The 27,029-nt window shown below is 36.7% G+C and overlaps 1 protein-coding gene across 3 annotated transcripts in view; it reads left to right on the top strand.

Annotated features, from left to right (window-relative positions):
• Positions 1-27,029, top strand: part of PDGFD (platelet derived growth factor D) — a 231,624-nt gene that overhangs the window by 87,682 nt on the left and 116,913 nt on the right. The window contains exon 2 of one of the 3 annotated variants that reach the window (XM_024768922.1): positions 22,814-22,909. The exons of the other annotated variants lie outside the window; for them this stretch is intronic. Coding sequence (XP_024624690.1) covers positions 22,814-22,909 — 96 coding nt within the window. The remainder of the gene's footprint in view (positions 1-22,813; positions 22,910-27,029) is intronic. 3 annotated transcript variants of the gene reach the window in all.

Below are 27,029 nucleotides of genomic sequence, written 5' to 3'. Positions count from 1 at the left end.
GAAAGCGTGCACTTCCTGATAATGACGTATCGGAAAGAACACAACAGTACTTCTGTGGTATTTCTGCCAGAAGTGCACAAACTGAACATAATTGTGAAGAAACATCAGACAAACCAAAATCCATGGTTATTCTACAAAATAATTGGCCTGCACCCTTCAGGGATGTCAGTATCGTGAAAGAGAAAGACTGAGAAATGTTTTCAGATTAAAAGGAGCTAAAGTGACATGACAGCTGAATGCAGTGCATGATCATGGACTTTCATTTGCTCCTTAAGACATTATTGGGACAACTTGGAAACTGAGTAAGGTTTGTAACATCTGTAGATTAGAAAACAGTATTGTATCAATGTCAATTTCTTGATTTTAAAAATTGTACTATGATTATGTAAGAGAATTTCTTGCTTTTAGAAAATACACATTGAAATAGGAGTAAAGGGACATTACATCTGCAACATACTTTGAGAGAGTTTAGGGAAAAAATACAACATATGCATAAGGGGAGAAGGGAAAAGAGAGAGGGAAGGCTAAAGTAAATGTCAAAATGCCAACACCTCTGTGAAGGTCATTCACATATTCTTTGTACTACTCTTATAATTTTCAAATTATATCCAAATACTTTAGAAAGTGATAGATCACCACAAATATGTAAATATGTATTTTCCCATTGTTCATCAATATCTTTAATGAATTAGTAAATATTGGTCAATCACAATTTAACACCATATGAAATGAGGAAACTCTATAATAGCTGGGCTAGCTATTTACTGATTACCAGCAATATTAAACTGAAGAGTGTGATTTTAGTTGGTCCCAGATCTTGGCCATTTTCTACTTTGGAGTGAAGGAACTTTGTATAAGTGAGTAGGGTTGGTCTTTCCCCAGAGTCCCTGTCTGCTAAAGCCACATGGTTTTGCCAGAGGCATCCAATGGGCATTAGCTGCTATCTGCCTCTAGTCATTGCTGGAATATGCACAGAAGCACAGATTTTTGAAGGTCAATCATTTTATGAAATCATAATTTGGGAATAGTTAATGTCTTCTCTATGAATATCCCCAGATGTTTACGTTATCTTTGTATTGGGAACTTCAGAGAGATATTTAAATCATACTACATATTCACCCCCAATTTGGAAATAAAGCATGGCTGTACACAATGAAATCTTGAGACCTTTTTAAATCCTAAGTTATAAAAGCTACTTGGGGAAGAGGTAGTCACAGCAAAAGAAGAAAATAATTATTAGCATTTGATTATACTTTAATGAAAATGTATTCCCTCATTTGGGCTTAAGTATGTGTCCACTGCCTGTAGAAAATAGTCAGATGCAAAGCAGTTTGTTGGTTGGTTACAAAAACTCCGGAGCCAGGCAGATTTGGGTTCAATTCTTATTCTGTTCTTAATCTTTGAAATGGAGACTTTGATCTCTACCACATAGGGTGTGGGTATGGTTTAACAAGATAACCTAAAGAGGTATAGTGTTGCCATTATTGCCCTTGCTCCAGTTTTCTAAATAGAGAAGTGATACAATCAAACTAGCTGTTTTCTGATCTTGTAGGTTAAAAATAATTATTTGGGAAAGAAACCTACTCTTTAACGTGTTAACATTTAAGTGTGTGATAACACACGATTTCTTTCACTTAACTGAAATTTTTGTGTCAGTTTCACACATATAATTCTCTTTCCCCTGCAAACTCATTAGCATTATTCCCATGAAAATAAACAAAGAAATAAAGCAAAAGCATTTTAATTAACTCAGGTTTAATGTGTTTTCTTTATTTGCCATTACTGCAGATAACAGATGAGCAGAACTGCTCGGTGTATTCAAAATCTTTTAGTTGATCAAAGAAAGGAAATTCAAGGCTGGAAATTCATTTAGTTCTGGTTAGGCCACAGGCATGAGCAGAGGTCATTTATCCTTCAAACTATCTTAAAATTATGCTTTTCCCCTTGAATCTAATATTCTTTAGAATTATTCTGGCTTGCTAAAGAAGACGGTGCACCTGGCTGACCTTGTTTTCTTCTAGTCTTGTATCTTAGTAATGGGAAAACAGGATATTTCTTATGGTACATTTGGTAATACTTTAAATAGAGTTTAAAGGTTCTTGCCTGTATGTGTGTGTGTGTGTGTGTGTGTGTGTGTGTATTTAATTTGACTGAATTTCAATTTTGAAGTACTTTTGTTTCTGTCTTTATATATAAAGCAAGAAGATTTACTTAGTATACTTTTCAACTGGCTGTCTTAATATGGTTAGAACAATTATTCAGTCTATTAAACATTTAGCAGGTATCTGCTATTTGCAAAGATATGAGTAATTGAGAACCACCACAAGGACTTTTCTGATCCTGCCTCAAAAAAATCAAAAAAGAAATCAGTTACATTCCCCAGAATGTTCACAAAGAGAAATAACTCCCTTAGTTTAAGACATTTTTGTCTCTAGAGAAATGTTTGCACTTGTGTATATCATGATGGGAGCTGAAATGGCACTAATGCACACATTTTATTTCACTTACAATACATGTATATATATTCAGCATATATTCTATAGAGAAGATTAAATAAATGACATAATCCTTGCCTTCAAAGTCTTGAGATGAGATACGTCATCTTTGTACCTCCTTCACCCTTGCTCAGCAGTGCCTAGCACGTTGCCGGCCCCATCTTTGGCACTCAATAACCATGGGAAGAATTAGAATATACAACTTAGGGTGGAATAGAAAGTAGTTGGAGGGACTTTCCTGGTGGCACAGTGGTTAAGAATCCACGTGCCAATGCAGGGGACACGGGTTCGATCCCTGGTCCAGGAGGATCCCACATGCCGCGGAGCAACTAAGCCCGTGTGCCACAACTACTAAGCCTGTGCTCTAGAGCCTGTGGGCCACAACTACTGAGCCCACTTGCCACAACTACTGAAGTCCGCATGTCTAGATCCTGTGCTGCACAACAAGAGAAGCCACCGCAATAAGAAACCGCTCGCCTCAACTAGAGAAAGCCCGCGCGCAACAACGAAGACCCAACGCAGCCAAAAATAAATAATTTGTTTTTAAAAAGTAAAAAAATAAAGTATTTGGAGATTCTCCTAATTCTCCTGGTATTTGGTAGTATAAGTACTTTTACTTCAAGACTTCAATAAAAGGGAATATTGGAGCTAATCCTCAAAGGGTGAGTGGAATTAGATCATATGATTTGTTCCTACAAACTGTTCTGTCTGGGATCAGTCAGTGATGCTCACTGAGCCCAGAGATTTATACAGTGGCGCCAGGAATGTTATATCCCTTCCTTCTGATATATGCTTAAAATGTGCTCCAAATACCCTCAGCATCCTTTATGAACTCTTAAGACTAAAGCAGGTATTAATTTATCCAAATACTTTATAGTGTGTTATCTCTGGGTGTTAGTTCAAGGAGTGTATTGCCTACTGTGTAAAGGGATATTTCTTTTTAGTTGTCTGAAAGCTACTATGACAGTGTTTGTGTCATCTCACTTAGAGGCTTTACTAAGTGCTCACTCCAGGTTTTACAAGACTCAGCATGTATTCCTGAAAGAAATGCATTGTTAGTACTTCTTTATCCATTGAAGAATCTGATTATTTCTAACCTCTATAACTATATGTGACAAAACATGCCATGCAATTCAATTCAACTGGGTCTTTTTTCAGTATTTTTGAAATTTATTTTGTTATAGAGCTCCAGAGGAAGGATTTTTTGGTGATTTTAACAAATCATGACTTACAATTCTTTTTTTTTTTTTTTTTTTGCGGTACGCGGGCCTCTCACTGTTGTGGCCTCTCCCATTGCGGAGCACAGGCTCCAGATGCACAGGCTCAGTGGCCATGGCTCACGGGCCCAGGCGCTCTGCGGCGTGTGGGATCTTCCCAGACCGGGGCACGAACCCGTGTCCCCTGCATCAGCAGGCGGACTCTCAACCACTGCGCCACCAGGGAAGCCCGATAATTCTTGTTCAGGTATATCAAAAGTTCTAGAAGATAATGAAGGTACAGCATGCTTCTACAAAAGTTTGTCATTTTCCCACATTTGCAGTAGATAATGCTGCTGTTGCTTCTTTATGTTTCAACAGTCAACATGCTTTATATCAGTTTGAGAGGTTGTATATATGATACCATATTTTCCAAATAAAATTAAAATATTTCAGTTTATCAGACAGATATTTTATTTAGAATGTTGGAACAATTTATGTTTTTGCATTTCTACATTCTATTTTACTGGTCAAAATGACTTGTTTTCCCCATATCTTCAGTATTTATTAAATATATGCTGTAGTTCCTTCAGGATAGAATAAAACATCTCCAGGACTTTAATAAAATTTTGTTGTAGCAAATATACAAGGTACAATATGTGGAGTCAATGCTTTATGCTTTCACATGATTTGAGGGTAGTTCTCCACAAAACCTTGATATAGAAGGTGGAACAAATAATTACACAAACATTAACAATGGCTTCATACAGAGGTTGCATTTTGAATAATCACTATCATATTGAACTTGACTTAATTATTTTCCATTGACACTTAATTTTTTGACACATTTTTAAAAGCCAATTCCATTTTAAGAAATTTTATACTCTATTCTTATTTTATTTATATTTCTTTACCTTTGATCAGTTCTTTGTGAGAAATAGTTATAAGTAGTTTAGAATCTCATGCTCCATAATAAGAATTTTTTAATGCTAACTTTCTAAAAATTCTAAAACTTTAGTAAGGCATGAGGTGAGAACAGTAGTTTGTTAAAGCTGCATAAGTTAAAGAAATGCACATTTGAGGTCTAAAAATAGTGCCCCAGTAATTGTATTTGTATTAGGTTTTGTTAATAGGTTTGTATATAGGTTTTGTTAATTTGCAGAATGAACAATTATATATTGCCTCAGTTTCAAGTCAAAATCAGAATATAAAATGTACAGAGGTAACATTTACAGGATTAAATGTGAAAATGCAGAGTGACCAGAACATGGCTGGTTTTTTTGTTTGTTTTGTTTTGTTTTTGCTTTTTTTTTACTTTATATATAACAATATTCTAAATTTATTAAAATCCAAAGTACTTTCTTGGAAACGAAATCCCCCCTTTATAAACAGTGCTTGTCCTGCCTTGTTTATGTACTGTGTTGACTTTGTGGGCATCTTAACTGATTCTGTGTCTGCCTGTTGAGAGTATTATGAGTGTATCTACCAGCCTTGCAGAAAGGGTAGTTATATAATTATTAATATACTGAGGTGCAGTAGGCATCTGTCTAAAGAATGTTCATCAGCACTTCCACTGGACTGTCTTGTAGCCCCAGTCAGGGTATTTCTCACAGGATGATTTGATGAATCACCCTAACACATTAACATAGTCAGATTTAGGTGATCTCTCTGTACGGTTGAGTTCAGTGGGAAAGGACACATTGTAAAGACAGCACTATTCTATTTTCTATCTTATAAACACATAGTTAAATTCACCATGAAAGTTGTATTTTAGATGTTATGAATGTACCTGTACTTTTATCACTGACTTCATGTTGAAAATCACAGACTTATGGACTTCATGGGGTAGGTTCAGAGGCTTTGAAGCCCAGCAGCTAGGCTCAAATCCAGACTCTACCACTGACCATAAAGCCCCAACCAAGTTACCCACATTTTCTGAACTTGCCTGCTTCATTCCTCATTCCTCTCCCTCCCTCCACTGCTGCTCCACTGTCGCTCCACTGTCCTCATCCTCTGCTCTTTGAGGCAATATAGAGTTTTTGGTGGTGTCGGGTATAATGATTGAAAAAAAAATTCCACTTAAATTTTCAGGATGAAGAAGTCTGTGACTTAGTAATGTTCCCAAGGATCCCATATCTAATTATTGTAGAACCCAGAGTCATTACTCTTCTTCCTCTGCTTCTTTATCAAAGTGAAGTCTCTGTCTGTCTTTGTCTCTGTCTGTCTCTTTCTCTCTGTCTCTTTCTCTCTGTCTCGGCCTCTGTCTCTGTCTCTCTCTCTCTCTCTCTCTGTCACACACACACACACACACGCACACGCACATACACACAGATCTAAAACAGCATAGAAGGTAAGACAAATCATTAAAGGACTTACTGAGAAGCATCCTGTTTTAGTTAATGCTGGTGATGATGCTGGAGTCTGTTTCCTGAGTGTGTACTTATAGAGAGGCCTCAAGATCTTTTGCTTCAGGAGAAAATTACCTTCCTTATTGGCTGCTACTCTTCACCCTCTTTCTATAATATTTAGCAGCATAATTGAGTACATGTCTATTAGTCCTTTTCAAAGCTTGGAGCCTGGGGCACTTGCCCTAGTTTGCTGGATCTCAGGGGAAGCTCCTCATAAACTATTTATATAACCCAAAACATGGAAGTTTGAAATGAGAGCGTTTTGTTTTGTTCTGTTTTTTGGTTCAGAGATGATAGATGTTCACAAACTTTGATGAGAATATGTGGGAGAAAAAATTAATAGCCCTGACAGATACTCTATATTTGTATCTCTAGAGAAAGCTGTGTATGTGATCAGCAAGTTCATTAGCATATATGTTGTGGATAATAGTGATTAATCTGATTGAAGACATTTTTATTTTCTCCCCTTAACATGATTTTTCAAACATGCCCCCTTGTCCCCAGGAAATAGGTATGAATTTACTATTTTTTAATTGCAGTTATTAAGAGGATATTGGTAGTAACACAATAATCTGTTCTCTTTTTATGTCAATTCTCAGCTGGTATGGAGCTACAGTAAATTGAGGATTTAAGTGTGGATAAGCATATTTAATTAATATAAGTAATTATTTCTAAGGTATTCTGAGGTGTTGAGCTGCCACCTGGATATTTTTTTCATCTAACCAGAAAAACATAATTTAATTCAAAACTTAAATGGGCTGTTACATATCAGGTTGATAACACGGATTATTCATTTTCACATACTTTATTTGAATTCAGAAAAATCTTTATTAGATGGAGTCAGGGAGAAAAGATGCACAGAGCCAGACCAGAGGACAAATTAGGAAGGAACAGGAGGAGAGTTTGCCTTTTTTGTGGCCAAGAAGAGAAACAGGGATGAGAAACATCGCAGGAAGAACTGGTCCAAGGCTTTAACTGGAATGCTGGTTGAAGGTATTTGTTTCCTAGTGACAGAGAAAACATTGGGAGCTTTCTGGGAACTGCTGGGGATGGAGTCAGCAGTTGCTAGCCAGTATCCTTCAAGTCCAACAAAATGTCACTGAAGAGCTTCCCCACCCGCACCTCCCCTGCCTTAGAAAAGCTTAGCTTTGTATCTATCTACTTATTTATTTATTTATTTATTTATCATAGAAAGGCATTTTATTTTAAATACAGTAGTGTGTACATGTCAATCCCAAACTTCCAGTCTTTCCCTCCTCCACACTCTTCCCTGCTGGTAACCATAAGTTCATTCTCTAAGTCTGTGAGTCTGTTTCTGTTTTGTAAATAAGTTCATTTGTATCATTTTTTTTAAAGATTCTGCATATAAGCAATATCATATGATATTTGTCTTTCTCTGTCTGACTTACTTTACTTCATATGATAATCTCCAGGTCCATCCATGTTGCTGCAAATGGCATTATTCCATTCTTTTTAATGTCTGAGTAATATTCCATTGTATATATGTGAAAAGCTTAGCTTTGATTAGAGGGGATGGTATCTCAATTAGGAACTGTTCTGTGAAGCACAACAAAGAATGTGAACAGAAAACAAAAGAGGACAGTACCTACTGATCTTGGTTTGGCATGCTAGTTTTTAAGTTGTAATTACTTGAAACAATAAAAACACCAGAGAGTGTATATATGTCCATGCCACTCTCTCACTTCCAGATGTAAAATAGATAGCTAGTGGGAAGCAGCCGCATAGCACAGGGAGATTAGCTCCGTGCTTTGTGTCCACCTAGAGGGGTGGGATAGGGAGGGTGGGAGGAGAGGCAAGAGGGAGGAGATATAGGGATATATGTATATGTATAGCTGACTCGCTTTGTTATACAGCAGAAACTAACACACCATTGTAAAGCAATTATATTCCAATAAACATGTTTAAAAAATTATTAAATAAAATGACACTAAAATTTGAAAAAAAAAACCACCAGAGAAACTTAATTTAAAATGTATTAAGAATACACATGCAAATATGCCATATGAGAAATGTGGTTCCTGAAACAGATATGGCACATAATAGGTTTGTTCATTCACCTAATAACTAGATATTTAGCATTTATTGCTCTGCTAATAAGCTGGACATGCAGAGGTGTATATAGGAATTTCTACTAGTGAGCAGGTCAGAATTCCCCTTTGTGGCCTACCTCTGCAGAATTTTACCATGGGCAGTATAATTAGGTCTGAATTAGCAACTCGGAGGCAGTCTTTCAGCCCTTCCCAGCCCTGCTGGGAAGAATAGTAAGTAATGAGAGAGTAGTGATACCTCTCCCCCCTCATCCCACCCAGATGGGGACCCAGGCCCAGTGTAACAGGACTGTACTCTTCCAGGCTTCTAGGCCAGCCATGTGGCCCAAAGGACCATGCCTACCTGGTCTATAGGAGGTGATGAAACCTGGCCTAGGTAGGAGGAAGCCACATGGGTCAGAATGCTGTCAGTCTACGTGTGCAAGGTCTGAAAGGTACAGTTACACCCAAGTGCAACTGGACATCTGGGTTGCACTTGGGTGCTGACCTGGGCAAAACCCAGATCTACAAGTGAAGATGCCAGAACACAGTCAGAATGTGGTTCATAATGTAGTGGATCTGTATAATCCTTTGCAGCTCTAACACTGTATGTTTCTGATGTAACCCCCCATTAGTAGGTCTTTAGGGATGACACATGTCTTTATGAAGCAGAAACAAATAGCAGACAAGCAAAATCAAATTAAAATTTAGTCTGTTGTCCTTCAAATGCCATTTCATTCTGAAATCCCTCCGTGGGCTATGGTCCATTTAGGCCAGTCTCTTGCAGGGGCTAAATCTCCCATACAGTGAAATGACAACTGATGTTCAAGATAGGATGTATTTTCAAAGCATACTTGTATTTAGCACCTTCTAGCTGTTAGACACTTTGCTAAGAGTTGGTCTAATAAAGATATATAAACTAGAATCCCTACTAATCATTTTAGTAGAAGAGACAAATAAAATGTCAAAGGGGTGCTATCCTGGAAACGGACTAGATGCCCTAGAGCTCGGGGGAGAGACTGGTGAATCAGCCCGACACAGCAGCAGAGGGCTCAGGGAGGAAGGCTGCTGGAGCCATCTTGAGGGATTAGTTGTAGTTCCTTAGGCAGACAGGGTCTCAGAAGAAGAACAACAACAACAAAAAATGCAATAGCATATGAGAAACTGCTCTAAAGTGAGAATGTTTACCATGTAAATTGGAAAAGCTCAGTAACTGAGTTAGAGAACTAGATTTGAATTAACTAGATTAATAGAATTAGGTTTGAATTAACTAGATCTTATAATAATACCATCACAAAGCTGAACTAAAACTTTATGGGCTATTTTTACCTGGGAGGGGGTGTTTCACTTGTACTTTGTGCTTAGTTTATCAAAACAGGATATTTAAGAATGGCATGGTGATGACAGTGCTGACAGTTATTTTTTAAAAGTCCTTATTTTTTTTGTAAAAGATACATATATAGATTTTATTTCTTTGGGAATGTTTAGGACTTGTATTTGCTTCGGAATGTCAGAGTTTTTGCAGAACACACCTGTGTTAATAAAGCCTCAGAAGAACAAGTGCTATTGTATAGCTACTCTGAAACTCCCTAATTCCAAACCCTCCTCTTTGCCACAGAAATAATTTTTTAGGCAGATTTATTGAGGTATAATTTACACATAGTAAAATTCACCAGTTTTAGGTGTATGGGTCGAGTTTTGACAAATGTAAACAGTTGTGTAGCCATCACCACAATCAATATATGGAACTTGTCACCTGAAAACATTCTCTGATGCTTCTCTGTAGTCAATCCCCTCCCCCAACCCCATGTTCTGGCAGTTTCTGATCTGTTTTCTGTCTCTGTAGTTTGCCTTTTCATGAATATCATATAAATGGAGTCATGCAGCATTTTTAGCCTTGTGTGTCTGGATTCTTTCACGTAGCATATGCTTTGCAGATTATCCATGTTCTTGCATGTATCCGTAGTTCATTCATTTTTATTGCTGAGTGGTTCTCCATTGTTTGGAAATTCTATAATTGGTGTGTACATCTAAATGCCCATAGGCATGTGGGTGTTTCCAGCTTTTGGCTGCTATGGATAAAACTACTGTGAACATTTGTGTACAGGTCTGTGATGTCATTTATTTGGCATAAGTATCTACTAGTATGGTGAGTATATGTTTAACTTTATATGAAACTCCAAACCATTTTCCACGGTGGCTGCTCCATTGTGTATCAGAGTTCTAGATGTTCTACATCTTTGCCAGAATTCAGTGTTGTCAGCTGTTGACATTGTTGTATAATCTTAGTCATTTTAGTAGATGTGTCTTGATATCTTATTGTGGTTTTCATTTTCATTTCCCTAATGACTAATGATATTGAGCATCTTTCCATGTGCTCGCATAACACTCATACCTCTGTAGTGAACTGTCTCTTCAAATCTATTGCTCATTTTTTAATGGGTTGTTTTCCTCATTATTAGTAAAAGTTTTAATATATATATAATTGAATATTTATCAGATATATATTTTACAAATAATTTCTCCCTGTCTGAAGTTTATCTTTTTGGTTTCTTAAATCATTTTTTAAAGAGTTTTTAATTTTGATGAGGCCAAATTTATTAATTTTATTTTGTTTTATGGTTCATGCTTTTTGTGTTCTACCTAAGAAATCTTTGCCTAATCTTTGTCACAAAAATTTTCTCCTAGAAGTTTTAAAGGCTTTACATTAAGATCTGTGATCCATTTGTGTGTGTGTGTATGGATGCCTTATTGTTCCAGTACCATTTATTGAAAAGACAGGTCTTTCTGCATTGGATCACTTTGACATCTTTGTTGAAAATCAACTGACCATATATGTAAGGATCTATTTCTGGACTCCCTATCGTGTCTATGGATGTATATGACTGTCTATGTGCTAAACCAAATCATGTTGATTACTGCAGCTTTGCAGTAAGGCTTGAAATCAAGTATTGTGAGACTTCCAACTTTTTTCTTTTGTAAATTCGTTTTAGCTATTTTAAGCCCTTTGTTTTATGTATAAATTGTAGAATCAGATTGTCAAATTTTACCCACAAAGAAATTCCTGCTGGATTTAGAGTGGAATTACTTTAATTCCGTATATTAAATTATGAGGAATTGACATCTTAACAATATTGGATCTTCCAGTATTTAATTTTTCTTATCAATGTTGTATAGTTTTCTGCATACAAATCTTACACATATTTTTTTAGATTCATCCATAAGAATTTTGTTTTTGATAATATTGAACAATTTAAAATTTGATTTTCAAATTTTTATTCGTAGTACATAAAAAATGAAGTTGACTTTTGTATTAAATAATAGTTTTAAACTTTTTATTAAAATCAACATATATACACTACCGAATGTAAAATAGTTGGCTGGTGGGAAGCAGCAGCATAACACAGGGAGATTGGCTCAGTGCTTTGTGATGACCTAGAGGGGTGGGATAGGGAGGGTGTGAGGGAGGCTCAAGAGGGAGGGGATATGGGGACATGTGTATGCATATGGCTGGTTTGCTTTGTTGTGCAACAGAAACTAACACAGTATTGTGAAGCAATTATACTCCAATAAAGATCTATTAAAAATATATATAAATATGGAAAGAAATAATTGTTTTAAACTGTAATTTGGGTGAGTTTTCTTAGAAGCAGCTGTCATGCTATAGAGGAAAAATATTTTTACTAAAGTGTATAATAGTTGTAATACCACTGAAAAATATGTTTTACTCTAATCCATAATTAATTAGAACTAGTGTTCTGTTAGAATCTAAGAGTGGTAATAATATTAGAGAAAGTCACTTCTCTGAGCTGTCAATTCTTCCCCTGTAGAGGGAACAATTTTTTTTCTCTCCAGGATTTTGTGAGATTAAATGAGATTAAATGCAAAATAGTGTGGCTTTTGGTGCATAGTCAGTGCTCAATAAAAGTCAGTTTCCTTCACTTTCCTTACCTGGCTAAATGCTGTGTTAGTTTCCTAGGTCTGTTGTAACAAATTACCACAAACTTGGTGGCTTAAAACAACAGAAATTTATTCTCTGTGGAGGGCAAAAGTCTGAAAGCAAGGTGTCCTCGGGGTTGTTCCTTTCAGAGTCTGTGTCGGAGAATCTGCTCCATGCCTCTCTCCAGGCTTCTGGGGATTGCACAGCCCTTGGAGCTCCTGAGCTTGTAGCTGCATCACTCTGATGACTGTGTTCTCAAGTGGACTTCCCCTCTGTGTCTCTGTGTCCCAAATTTTCCTCTCCTTACTCTTATAAGGATGCCAGTCATTAAACTCAGGGCTCACCCTGAATCCAAAGATCTTTAACTTACTTACATCGGCAAAGACCCAATTTCCAAATAAGGTCACATTCACAGCCACTGTGGGTTAGGACTTGAACAGTGCAGGGCTGGGAAAAAAAAAAAAAAAGAATATAGAAAAGACACAACTGGGACATATGATGGGTTCATATTTGTAGATAATCTGACATGTACATGGATTACTTCATCCCCTCTTTTCCATTCTACATTTTAAAAATCTTTATTGTTTGATAGATTTATGTAGGTAAAAACAATAATCAGTTTTGAGATAAATGGGTTTTTACCAATTATATATCATATTATAATCTTTTAACTTGGAGGTTGGGTGAATTATCTGGGTCTGCTTGTTGATTTTAGCTTTTTATTAGGCATTTTTTTTATTGGAGTAAAATTGCATTACAATGTTGTGTTAGTTTCTGCTGTAAAATGAAGTGAATCAGCTATATATATATACCGATATCACCTCCCTCTTGAACCTCCCTCCTCCCTTCCCCCTCCCCCCACCTAGGTCATCACAGAGCACCAAGCTGAGCTCCCTGTGCTATACAGCAGGTTCACACTAGCTATCTATTTTACACATGGTAGTGTATTTATGTCAAACCTAAAGGCATGTTGTTTTAAAACAACATGTAATAAATAAATAAATAAAAGTAAATAAATAAAAAATAGAAGTTACTCTCAGTGTGTGTGTGTTTTCTCTCATGAAGGAAGCACGTCCAAATGAAGAGCACAAAGGAGAGAAATGCCATTTCTATGGCAACAGTGCTATTATTCCTGTGCTTCAGTAGTAATTTCTGTAGCACATTGGATCACTGTAGTTGGCACCTCCAAAGGACTCAAAGTGAGGAAATAACATATTAATATCTGTTATATCACTTTGGTAAATTTCTGGAAAAGTTTAAAAAATATTTTAATCACATTAATGGTGTATTTCAAATTGTAATAGTAAAGTTCTGATTCATTAAACCTTTCTGTTAATTCTTCAAATAATATTTTTTTTTACTATTATTACTAACGATTGATATTTGCCACATAGCTTCAGTTATGTGCCGGGCACTGTATTACTACTTTAATATGTTTTAATATGTTATTTCTGTTCCTTATATCACACTTGAGTTAGAAGTATCATTAGTTCTATTTACAGATAAGGAGGCCAAAGCTCAAGGAGTCAAGAAACTTTATTCATTTATCCCTTCAACAATATTTATTAAGTCAGCCACTACACTAGATGTCAAACATACAGCAATGAATAAGAAAGAGCTAGAAACTGACCAGAATTCAAACTGGGCCAGAATTCAAATCCATGTCTGTGTACTCTAACATCTACATTCTTCCTGATAAATACCTGCTGCTGAATCTACTCTGCTTGCCAGGCTGTTTTTTGGGGTTTGTTTTGTTTTGTTTTGTTTTGTGTGTGTGTGTGTGTGTGTGTGTGTGTGTGTGTGTGTGTACACACTATATAAATAGCATATGCTGTGTATATATAAATGTTATTTATATGTTAAATAATGTTATAAATGTTAATTCCTTGTAATGAATTCTTTGAAATGAATTGCTGTTTTGTGTTACATGTAACATGTCCTTTTCCCTGCCAGAAAATTTGCTTTTGAATATATACGACATTTGCATAAAAGCCACTGGTAGTAACAGGTAGTGTTTGTATTAAATTTTTTTTATTAAAGTAAACTTTTTTATGTCAGATGCTATTTGCATAATGTTTTCTAAGTGACAGATATTGTCGTTCTTAATTTAAAGTTAAGAAACTGGGCTTAGGAATGTTAAGGTACTTACTGTACCTGGCCTGGCCCCTCTCTTGCCTAAGGCATATCTCTCCCCCTTACCTTCTTTGTCATCTCTTCCTCTCCAGTATTCTCACTCAGGTACCACTTCTGAATCTTCTATCTTTCACCATTCCTGGTGGCTTCCTTCTGCATTTTAACTTATTCCTGTATCTCCCATCTAAAAACAAATAAAGACTCTCCCTTTGCCCTTCTATTCCCCTCTAGCAGGCACTCTTCCTCTGCAACCAAACAATTTGAAAACATTCTCTACATTTACTGTCATTACTTTCTCCTCTCCTATTTATTCCTCACCATTTTAGTCTTGCTTCTCCATTTCTACTCTAAGTGCCTTACCCAAAGGCTTTGCCACTCTGATGTTACAAATGATACCTCATTGCCCATGTGTTTAATTTATTTCTAATATGATTGAATATGGTTTTTATCCGTTTCTCATATATGTGTTTACATTGCCTGCTCAAGACTTTTGCTTACTTTCTTGTTATGGATGCCCTATTTCTTTTAAATTATCACGTATTTAATGGGGAAAATAGATTCTTTAACCACTTTTGACCAACATCAGGCAGAACTAAGAAGTTAAAACAACACCACTGGTAAAGGTCAAGAGTGTATGTGTGGATAAAAACATTGGGCAACCAAACTATGAAGTATATCATGCAAATAAGCAGCTATCATTTTACCAGAACTTTATTTCTCAGAAACATGAAGCTTTCTTCCTCCTTCCCAGAAATCATTTCCCAATAGTAAAACCCATTTATGAAGTAAATATGTAATCCATGTATGGCAGTGTTTGCTGCTGCAGTATTTGATCTAGAGCTCTCTGGAGACTACCTGTTTGTCTGATAGTATTGTGTTGGAATGGTGCATCTTGTAGGCTTCCAGCAAGTTGATCTCATGAAAAGTACTATGCCTCCTTTTGCTGGCCTCTTTTTCTTCTTCTGTAATTCACGTATCATTTACCTTGATAAGTAGAGGCATTACATGTTCTGCCTCGTGCTATACTGTAGATCTCTTTTATCTCTGTGATGTGGCAAAGTACCATCATAACCAAGACTGTCCTGCAATTTGGAAGCTTCCAATGAATGGGGCATTGTTCCAAGCAATTTTATAGATTCATCAAATCTTATACTGAGCATGTGTTGTTTTGTGTCTCAGAATAATATCTGGTTTGATTTCTCTGGATTATGCAAGTGTTTATAAATCCTGCTCTGTTGAATATATGTGCTTCTTGTTCTGTATCAACCATTACAAACTATATTCTAAATAACTGATGTGGTTCAAAAGTTCATTTTTCTGTGGATGCAATTGGTTTTACAGATGACTGCAATTTCATTAAAGGATGCAAATAATTTATCTGCAGTTTGTTTCTATTATAGCTATTTAACACATTTCCATAGGAACAGTATACCGATCTGGAGCATTTTTGTAATAAGTTGATTATATTCTAAAAGCTTTCTGGGCAACTACTAATTTTTGTAGGAATGACTTATCAACTCACTTAAGTGAGTAAATAAAATGGCCACAGCTTTTAAAATACAGATATGTGAAAGACAGACACAAACAAAGAGTTAAATTTCAGTTATTTTGCATAGTGTTTTTGCCTAACTAAAGTACAAGAGAGAGCAAAATAATGTCTCCTTGGAGGAAAACCTATACATTGTAAATGCACTCTCAACTTCTTAGTATTCTTTCTGAAACTTTTACAATACAAAAAGGGCCCGTTTTTTTCCCCTCAAAGGTATCATTAAGAACTCAAGTTAGTTGCTATCTTACTTCAATTCAATGGGCTGAGGTTCTTAAAAGGAGTTCACTATTCCACATCTCATAATAAGAAATTATTCATTCAATTAAATCATAAGCATATAAAGCAAATAGCAGAAAGTGTATGACTTAAAATCATAGTGTGGAAAATCACAGTTAAGACCAATATTCTATCTCATAAGTTACTTCACTGTGTCTCTGACAGTGAATAAAATATAGAAATTCTGTGCTAAAGATAGTTTGAATGAAGATCCCACAGGATAGAGATGGAGATTAAAAAAGGAAGAAGAAAGATCCTCTCTGACCCTTTCTATAACCTACTCAGGACACTTCATGCAAAAGCAACCTGTTTCACCAGCCCTGATGTGGATCAGTCTACCAGTTTAGAAGCAGGTTCATGATAACTTTGAGAATTAATGTGACTGACACCAGAAAAAGAAACAACTCCCTCTGTTTGCTCATGTCAACCACCTTGCATTACCCCTAGTTGGATAGAAAAGAACAAACAAATAAACAAACACCAAAATCCCCCACGTATTCTCTTTGATTCCTACTTCAATTTACTCAACAGCCATTTACTGGGCGCCTTCTACATACTAGCTAGGGAATTCCAAAGCTTCCAGTTAATTGATAATTAATGAGTATTTATCATGTCTCATTAGTAAAGATCTAAATGTCACTTAAGTAAAGAAAGGACTTTCTAACAGTAACATCTTCAGTTTCATGAATGATTCTTGATAGTAAAATTAATAAAATAAGCTCCTTTTTGTTCTTCTTTCCTTAAGACTTGTAGTAATCAAGATAAGGTAGACTTTGCTGGATTTCTGTTGGGTTCTGCTTATTGTTGGCACTCAGAACTGAGAGGCAGCTCCATGCCATGATTTGAATTAACATTGTAATTATAATGTAATTATAGGCTTCTGACATAAAAAGAAGTGAAGTACTGATACATGCTTCAAGGTAGATGAGCCTTGAGAACGTTATGCTAAGTGAATGAAGCCAGACACAAAATGTTACACATTGTATGATTCTATTTAAATGAAATATCCAGAATACGAAAGTCCATAGAGACAAAACATGGATTGGTGGTTGCCAGAGGCTAGGAGGAGGGGGAAGGTAGAACAACTACTTAATGTGTACAGGCTTTCCTTTCAAAGCAATGAAACTGTTTTGGAACTGGATAGAGGTGGTGGTTGCACCACATTGTGACTGTACTAATTGCCATTGAATCATTCTGTTAAAAATGGTTAATTTTATGCTATATGAATTTTACCCCAATAGAAAAGATTGTAAATTTAAAAAAATTTTTTTTGAAAAGTCAAAATAAAAGCACATTGACTATTTGTATACTTTTACTATATTGATTACATTCTATAGATGAAACAGTAGTTTATACTATATAATATCTGGCAGGCATTTTTATTTGATAAATGTCAGCAATAAGACTCTTTGAGAAACTGTGCAATCACTGATTTTTTTTTCCCCAGGAATCACCATCATACTATTTAAGATTTTCACCTAGAATTTTTCCTATCTGTCTGTGTTATCTCACTGTATAATTGCCCACCTTGAATTTTAAATCCTACGAGGAAACTCTCTATTCATTTCTACTTAAGTTATTACTGTGATGTCGGAAACTTGCACTTGCAGTAGCTCCCAAGGTAGAATCAGTTTTGCAAATCCATCTACATGCTGGTTTTCCTCATACACATCATTAATGAAGGTGTCAACTAGAAAGGTCACTAACAGCCATGCCTGCAGCACCCCACTGATCATCTCACCTCACTGATTAGAATGTGATATATTGCCTTTAATAACTGCCTTATCCTTGTTAACTAATTCTCAGTTCTGGTTGGGGGCCTTATGGTCAATACAATTAAAATTATTTTTTCTCTTTTTTTTTTTTGTGCTACGTGGGCCTCTCACCGTTGTGGCCTCTCCCGTTGCAAAGCACAGGCTCCGGACGCGCAGGCTCAGCGGCCATGGCTCACGGGCCCAGCCGCTCCGCGGCATGTGTGATCCTCCCGGACCGGGGCACGAACCCGCGTCCCCTGCATCGGCAGGCAGACTCTCAACCACTGCGCCACCAGGGAAGCCCTATTTTTTCTCTTTTTATGGTAGTGAGATGCTATTGCCATACTGGCAGTACATGGGTATCAAACTTTCTTTGCTACTATTGGACACTATCACTGGCAGCACTTCTGTTTAATTATTGTGGTAGCTAACGACAATGGTTTCTGAAATAACAGAGAGCTGAATTTTCATTGCTGGATCGCCCTGTACTGGTTCTTCCTTTCTCTGGCTGTAATCTGTAGACCGTTTCAGCGCTCATTAGTACCTTTTAAGGCCTGAGGAAATAACAAGGGCAAATTCAACTTGTGTTCATTTTGTCTGGCTAGCAGCCTGTTTTCAGTCTAAAAACGCTTTGAGGATGAGGGTGATGATTATTGGTGGTGAATTAGAAGAATATATGGTTTATCCATCCCTGTGAGCTAGCTCCCCCTAACATCAACACTGAAAGTTACAGATAGAACCTAAAGTTGGCAGAATGCCTGGTGTGATCCTCTCCCCCATGTTTCTCACCAGGGGTGGGCACTGCTGGAGATCTGGGGGGGAGAGCCATTTGTCTTCCAGAATTATTCCATACTCTAAAGGACTTAGAGCACCCTGGACCTGGTGTTCTAAATGTCACTAGTTGCCAGGAGAGCCCAAAGTACCCCACACCTTTGCGGGTGCCTCCAAGTGGTACTCATCCACACCTTGTCACTTATGAGCAAACTGAGGCCCAGAGAGGTTTGGTGTCTTGCATAAAGGTACATGTCCAGTAAGTGGCAAAATTGGTGCTAGAATCAAAATGCCCACTTCCCTTATCCAGTTTTCCTGCTAAGGAACTCTCTCATGCTATAAAATGACTATTTCACATGCTCTCCCTACTTCTCAATCCTTTGACACTTCCTACCTTCATCTCACCATTAACTGGGGCCCTTGCTTCTTAATTCACCCTGAAAATAGAAGATAGAGGAGAACTGGCTCATCTTCACACCCTCAGATCTGCCCACCTGCCTGTCTTTACACCTGTATGTTCTGCCCGCCTTCCCATCACAAGTTTTGCTCGTAAGACTCAATTCCTCCCTTATGCTCAAGGACTGTACTCCTTGAGTTATCCCTGTTGTCTCTTGCTTCCTCAGTTTTTCTCTCCTACTGGATTATTCTCAACATATATACTCAGTTACCTTTCATAGGAAAAGAAATGCTCTCATGGCCTCTTCATCTACTATGGTGTTTCTTTGCTTCCCTGAAATAATTCTTCCCTAAGAGAACTGGCAGTAATTGCTCTCCCCACCTCCTCTGGCCCAATGGACTCAATAAGCTCCTCAGACTAAGCTTTCTTTACCCACCACACCCTCAAAGTCACTCTTGTTACCAATGACCTTCACCTTGCCACACCCAGCCATGAATTCTCAGCCCTCTTCCAAACCTCCCAGCAGTACTGAGCACAGTGACCACACCGTTCTTCAGGAAACAGTTTCTTCATTTGGCTTCTTAGATGTGATTTTCTTTATTTTTCTCCCACCTTTCTTACTTTTTGTTAGGCCCCTTCACTGGTTCCACCTCCTCGGCTCAGCCTATAGTTACTGGGCTTATCAAGGGCCCAGTCTTCAGCTCTTCTATTTTTAACAAAGCAACCAGAGAAGTGTTTAAAAAATAAACCAAATGTCTTCCCTTGTTTAAAAGCCCTATGTGGCTTCCCATAACACCTAGAATGAAATCCAAACCCTTTACTTAGACTGCAAGGCCTTGCATATCTAACCCCTTCTAGATTACTCCCTTATTCCACCCTAACCACTGATCTCCTTGCTCTTCTTTGATACTCCTAATTTACTTCTGCCTTAGGACCTTTGCATTCCTTCTTCTGAAATGCTGTTCCTTCTTCTGAAATGCTCTCTGCCCAGACCTTCTGAGAGTTCCTCTCCCTCATCACCCAGGTTTCTCCTCAAATATCATCTCCTTGGAAAGACCTTCCCTGACTATTTTATCTAAAGTAGAATCCTCTCCTCTTTCATTGCTCTCTATTCCTTTATGGTACTTTATTCTTATTCATAGAATGTATCTCTACTAGACATTATATATAGTTTATTTACTGTTATTGAGAGGTAATATGGTAGACTGATTAAATATTATACATAGATTCTGGATCCCAAACTCCTAGATGCAGACACTAACTCTGTGACCTGGACAACTTCCTTAACCTGTCTTTTCCTCTGAGTCCTAACCTTTAAAATGGAGATATTGTTTAGTACTTACATATTTTTATAAAGATAAAATGAGTTAAAATGCATGCTTAACAAAAATGAGTCACCTAGTGCTACGTAAATGATAGGTATTATCATTGTAATTTTTTATTATTGTTTGAAACTTCCATTGGAAAATAAGCTTCAAGAGGACAACTACTTTGTCATTCTTGTGTACCACTATTTTTCTAACTCCTGAAGCAGTGACAGTACCTGGTGCATTGTTGGCTCTCAATATCTGGTTATTGAATGAACAAATGAATAACTTGCAGCTAATTGGACTTAGGTCTCAGCATACTCTCAAATCAGATTTGTATGATCTGAAAACAAGGTAGCTTTGAGAATGGCCTATAGCAAAGGATGGTCTTTCCAGAGCTATAAGTGACTTAGAATACTTGTAAAATTAAACACCCACATCTGCCTAGCTATCAGTTAAGGTTTTGTGACCTTCCATTTAGGCTGGTTTCCATTTACATGGGCACCATAGGGAGAACAAGAAGGTATAAAATGTTTGAGGTGAACTAGGAGACAGAAGAGTGAGTGATATGTTAAAAATATGAGCTTTGCGGGGCTTCCCTGGTGGCGCAGTGGTTGAGTCTGCCTGCCGATGCAGGGGACACGGGTTCGTGCCCCGGTCCAGGAAGATCCCACATGCCGTGGGGCGACTGTGCCCGTGAGCCATGGCCGATGAGCCTGCGCGTCCGGAGCCTGTGCTCCACAACGGGAGAGGCCACAACAGTGAGAGGCCCGCGTACTGCCAAAAAAAAAAAAAAAAAAAAAAAAAGTGGAGTTTAAATGATTCCTAAATCTGTATTTCCAGTCCAGACTTCTCTGTGCTCCAGGTCTATATATTCAATTACAAAAAAAAAAAAAAAAAAAAAAAAGTGTGAGCTTTGCTCATTCAAGGAAGAAGGTAGAAGAAAAATAAATGAATGACAGAATAAGAATAGGGTTCTAATGTTTAGCTTTACCTATTTGCTCCTATATTATTTTAAATGTTCTCGGGCAATCTGTCCCTTAATATTTTCTATTTAGAGTTGTATTTTTCTTTCTATCTAGTTGACCAAATTCCTCTGGGTCCAGTAAACTACCCTCAAGGTGAAGACAGGGCCTCCTAGAATTTGAGCTGTTAAATGCCTGTGCTTTTTAGAGTATCAAGTAAAGTTATTAAAATACAACTAAATCTAATTTGGAAAATGTTCCTTTAAAAGAAATACTCCCAGATTTTCATTGATGAGACGTTACATATGGAGTCCAGGAATCTGTAGTCCACTCAGAAATGTGGGCTGAATTTGTTCATTTGTATCTTGGTAGACTGAAATAACTCAGTGCTTCTTAGGCACTATCAAAACTATAGCAGATTTACCTTGCCTATGCACTAGTACCCTTGTGGCCAACTATAAATGAATGTAATGAGCATAATGCATTTAATCTGACCCCCTCACCTGTTCTTCATGGCATCTCAAAGGATACTGATCACTAACCTATTCTCTGAACTTCCTGTAGGACTTAAACCCATTCATTTGGTTGGCTGCCAAGTTTTTTAGACCTCACAAAACTATGGAAAGTTATAGTGCAATTTGAAACTTCCACATGTGCCTTTACAGCACTTAGCTACAACCTGAAATAATGTTTAGAATGTTTTTCAAAAGGAGAAAGCATTTAATAATGTCTACTCACCTTTCTTTGGAGATTTTGCTAAATCACTTTTTAAAAATTAATTAACATGAATCACTGAGAATAGTTGGATAACATGGAAAAGTTTTTGCATTTTTCATAAAACTTAAACAGATTTTTTAGTTATTGTACACTTAGAGAAAAAAGAGCAAACCCTGTTTTAGTTTCTTGTATTAATGAAGACACTTTCAGACCAGACACTTAAGAATTATTATGTAGTGAGGTTCTGACAGTAGAAGCCTTGCCATATGGGCACATAAACTCCTATAGCTTATGGAATATCAATGAGATTGTTTTCTCTCAGTTACTGTTTTGGAGACCAAGTGATGGCAGTTGGCAGTTTTTGAACAGAGAATATCTTTGTTTCAGTTTTACTCTAACTGCCCATCTGTTGCTTTAACTTTATGCAATTATTTCTGACAGAATGAAGCTTAAAATACTTGTTCCAGTATATTTATGTAAATTTGTTCTTAATATTATTCATTTCTAAATTCTTGATAATATGGGCTAGAAGGAAAGTTATTAAACATTGAAGTTATTAAACAACTGAATCAGTTCAACTGGTAAAAGTTGCCTTCTATATGTTTCTGATGTTCCATTGATGCCATTAACTTCTCTGTGCTACCCTCCCTCAATTCTACAAAAGCTACCCTCATCACAGGTTGTATTGCCCTTCTGGTAGCAAAGGTAAAGGTCTCACTTTGCCATTTTGCTTTTCTTCAAATTATTTGGTACACTGGATGTTAGTGGATAGCCTATTTTTCCTTAAAACCTTCTCAGACCTCTGCTTCCATGGCAACATCATAATCTAGTCATATCTTCCTCTTCTTACTTCCTAGCCCCCCAACACTGTACAGCTTCCTACCGAAGAATTCTGGGCCCTTCATGTTTCATCCACTCCTCAGCCAGATACTCAGCAAAGCTTCTTCTTCCAGGTATCATCTGCAGGTTATAAGCACAACTCTTTATCAAAAACTTGCTTGTCTTTTACTGCTCCCCATTGTACAGACCTACCTTACATCCCGTTCATTGCATCTTGACAGTTTAAAATAAACATGAAGGTAACATCATTATTTATTTGTGTTTCTTTCTGAAGTTTTTTCTGATCCTTTGTTCAAATATTCCCTTAAAAACTCAAAACCTAGGATTTACTTTGAAACTTAGATTTAGACTATCACTATCCTTACTCTAAGTGTAAAAAGTAGTTTAGTTTTGTTCTTTCAGTGCTTTTTCAGGATAACCTAAATTCATAGATAATTTAAATATTTATTTTGATTATCTCATGGCTCCATATTCTGATGTGAATTTCTACTCATTTTATTTTTTTAGTTGCAAGGAGTATTGAAAATTAAAGAAGTTTCATGGACTTCAGTTGGAAAGAAATCATGTTTTTTTTCATTAAATTCTTTTAATATTTCTTTTTTAAATGTGATTTTCATATAATTTTTAAATGATTAACTTTCCAGTCCAGAAATATTTGATGAATGAGTTTAAATTAGGTTATTTCTCCTATACAAAATAGATTAGGAAATTCTACTTTGATCATTTGGACATATATTAATAACATGGAACATTGGTCATTCAGGCCTATTAAAAGTGCAGCGTGTTTGGAGGTGCCCACAGCATGCTTACGTGCTTGAAATGAAAACTCTACTTCCAACACTTATAGGATAACCAACTTTTCTGGTTTGCCTGAGACTGAGGGAGTTGCCAGCATGCTAAGCTATCAGTTTTAAAATGAAGACAGTCCCAGATAAACTGGGGTGATTTGGCTACTGCAAGTACTAGTTAAATTGCTCTCAGTGTGGAACAATTGGCAACTTTACCAGATTAAAAGTATGTTAAGGGTTTGTTTCTTGAATCACTTACACTTAAATCTATGCATATAAATATTAGCCATGCAGTTAACCCAAACCTATTTATTCTAATTATACAAAGATAATCTTACTCTCTAGATATGATTTAGTTTTACCTTACGTATTTTAATATAAAAACTGAGTTAAATTAAAAGCCACACCTTCCCTGTGTCAGCTTATTAATAACAATGGAACTTTGTCTATTTTTTTCATTCAAATAATCTGTATTTATTAAGCAGATACTGTTTGCCTCACATAAAATACTAAAAATTAAAGCTATAATTATGAACAAGGTTATAATCCCAGCACTTATTAGATTTTTGTTAGTAATTTTGGGCCCCATTCTAGGTTTTCTAAATACCCAAACATTTATTTAATTGCCTTCTGGTTGGTATCTCACTGTCCATGAGATCCCCTGTTCTTTTATTCCCTGGAGTTTAAGTATGTGACAAATGTTCCACCAAATTAAGTCACCTCTGGGTGTTAATTTCTTCTGCTTGTGTTGCTGGTTGTTCATCAATTGTATAAGCCCCCAATCTTTTTGAGAGAAGTATTTGTGTACAGTGGCTGAACAATGCTCCAAGATTAAGCCCATAATAGGAAGCTAGTAGAGCACAGTGCCACTGTGGGTCAAGGCAGAAACAGACCACACACTTCTCCTTCAAGTTTAACCTGAGAATCAGCTGTATGCTAACTCTGGTTGTGTTAGTTGGGTCATCTCAAAGGGACCCTAAATGATTCATCTTTGAGGAGGTGACAGATTCTCCTGTATGCCTGGCTGCATCTCAGAGTACTAGTTGAGCAACATAAGACTCTTCCTGCATAAAGGAAATACAGCCTGTAAAATGGTGCCTGACATACAGTAGGTGTTCAGTAAAATTTTGTCCAATAGGTCCTGCCCTGTTGTAATTAGCATCTCAAATGGGAAGCAGGAGTTCATTCCCCTGAACTCATATAATGTATTTCATGATTCAGCACTGAATTAAATATTATTTCTGAATTATTTACTTTGTATTTTTTCTAGTTCCTCTAACTGGACTTTTAAAATTTTTAAAGGCTAAGAATATAACTTACATTTCCTTTGTCTCTCTGAATGACATAGGTCAATGACAAGACTCTTGAAAAAGTATATTGGATTTTTAGTGACATCAGTGAATGCAAAACACTGATACATTTTGGCCGATAAACTAATTGAATCCCTAAACATGACATGAGTGTGGAAAGGAGAATAGGTGAATTAATGTAATTTTAAATTAATTTTTCTCTTCATCTCAAGGGGTCCTTGTAAATGAAGTGCCGTTAGAGTAAGATTTTAGAGTGGTGATTGATGTTGTAGGGTAAGAATTTGATGGATATAAGTGATTATATTACCTAGAATATGCTTGTGTTGGTAGTTCTCGTCTATTTTATTTGGACACGGCAGCAATATGTCAACAATACGAAAACATACACTTCACTCTAATCTGGAGCACAATCCATGTTACCTTCTATGGACTTTAACATAGGAGGAAATTACCTTGTGATTTTTCTAATGATGTTCTTTTTTTTTTTTTTTTTACATCTTTATTGGAGTATAATTGCTTTAAAATGGTGTGTTAGTTTCTGCTTTATAACAAAGTGAATCAGTTATACATATGTTCCCATATGTCTTCCCTCTTGCATCTCCATCCCTCCCACCCTCCCTATCCCACCCTTCTAGGTGGTCACAAAGCACCGAGCTGATCTCCCTGTGCTATGGGGCTGCTTCTAACTAGCTATCTATTTTACGTTTTGTAGTGTATATATGTCCGTGCCACTCTCTCGCTTTGTCACAGCTTACCCTTACCCCTCCCCATTTTCTCAAGTCCATTCTCTAGTAGGTCTGTGTCTTTATTCCTGTCTTACCCCTAGGTTCTTCATGACATTTTTTTCTTAAATTCCATATATATGTGTTAGCATACGGGATTTGTCTTTCTCTTTCTAACTTACTTCACTCTGTATGACAGACTCTAGGGCCATCCAACTCATTACAAATAGCTCAAATTCTTTTCTTTTTATGGCTGAGTAATATTCCATTGTATATATGTGTCACATCTTCTTTATCCATTCATCTGATGATAGACACTTAGGTTGTTTCAATCTCTGGGCTATTGTAAATAGAGCTGCAATGAATATTTTGGTACATGACTCTTTTTGAATTATGGTTTTCTCAGGGTATATGCCCAGTAGTGACATTGCTGGGTCATATGGTAGTTCTATTTGTAGTTTTTTAAGGAACCTCTATACTGTTCGCCATAGTGGTTGTACCAATTCACATTCCCACCAGCAGTGCAAGAGTGTTCCCTTTTCTCCACACCCTCTCCAGCATTTTATTTTTTCTAGATTTTTTGATGATGGCCATTCTGACTGCTGTGAGATGATATCTCATTGTAGTTTTGATTTGCATTTCTCTAATGATTAATGATGTTGAGCATTCTTTCATGTGTTTGTTGGGAGTCTGTATATCTTCTTTGGAGAAATGTCTATTTAGGTCTTCTGCCCATTTTTGGATTGGGTTGTTTGTTTTTTTGTTATTGAGCTGGATGAGCGGCTTATAAATTTTAGAGATTAATCCTTTGCCAGTTGCTTCATTTGCAAATGTTTTCTCCCATTCTGAGGGTTGTCTTTTGGTCTTGTTTATGGTTTCCTTTGCTGTGCAAAAGCTTTGAAGTTTCATTAGGTCCCATTTGTTTATTTTTGTTTTTATTTCCATTTCTCTAGAAGGTGGGTCAAAAAAGGATCTTGCTGTGATTTATGTCATACAGTGTTCTTCCTATGTTTTCCTCTAAGAGTTTGATAGTTTCTGGCCTTACATTTAGGTCTTTAATCCATTTTGAGCTTATTTTTGTGTATGGTGTTAGGGAGTGATCTAATCTCATACTGTTATATGTACCTGTCCAGTTTTCCCAACACCCTTATTGAAGAGGCTGTCCTTTCTCCACCGTACATTACTGCCTCCTTTATCAAAGGTAAGGTGACCATATGTGCGTGAGTTTATCTGTAGGCTTTCTATCCTGTTCCATTGATCTATCTTTCTGTTTTTGTGCCAGTACCATACTCTCTTGATTACTGTAGCTTTGTAGTATAGTCTGAAGTCAGGGAGCCTGATTCCTCCAGCCCCGTTTTTCGTTCTCAAGATTACTTTGGTATTCAGGGTCTTTTATGTTTCCATACAAATTCG

Source organism: Neophocaena asiaeorientalis, unplaced genomic scaffold (assembly GCF_003031525.2).
Source record: "Neophocaena asiaeorientalis asiaeorientalis breed wild unplaced genomic scaffold, Neophocaena_asiaeorientalis_V1.1 scaffold151, whole genome shotgun sequence".
In the NCBI taxonomy this organism is placed as follows: domain Eukaryota; kingdom Metazoa; phylum Chordata; class Mammalia; order Artiodactyla; family Phocoenidae; genus Neophocaena; species Neophocaena asiaeorientalis.
The sequence above is the reverse complement of the archived record's forward strand: the minus strand, read 5'-3'. Positions and strand labels throughout refer to the sequence as shown.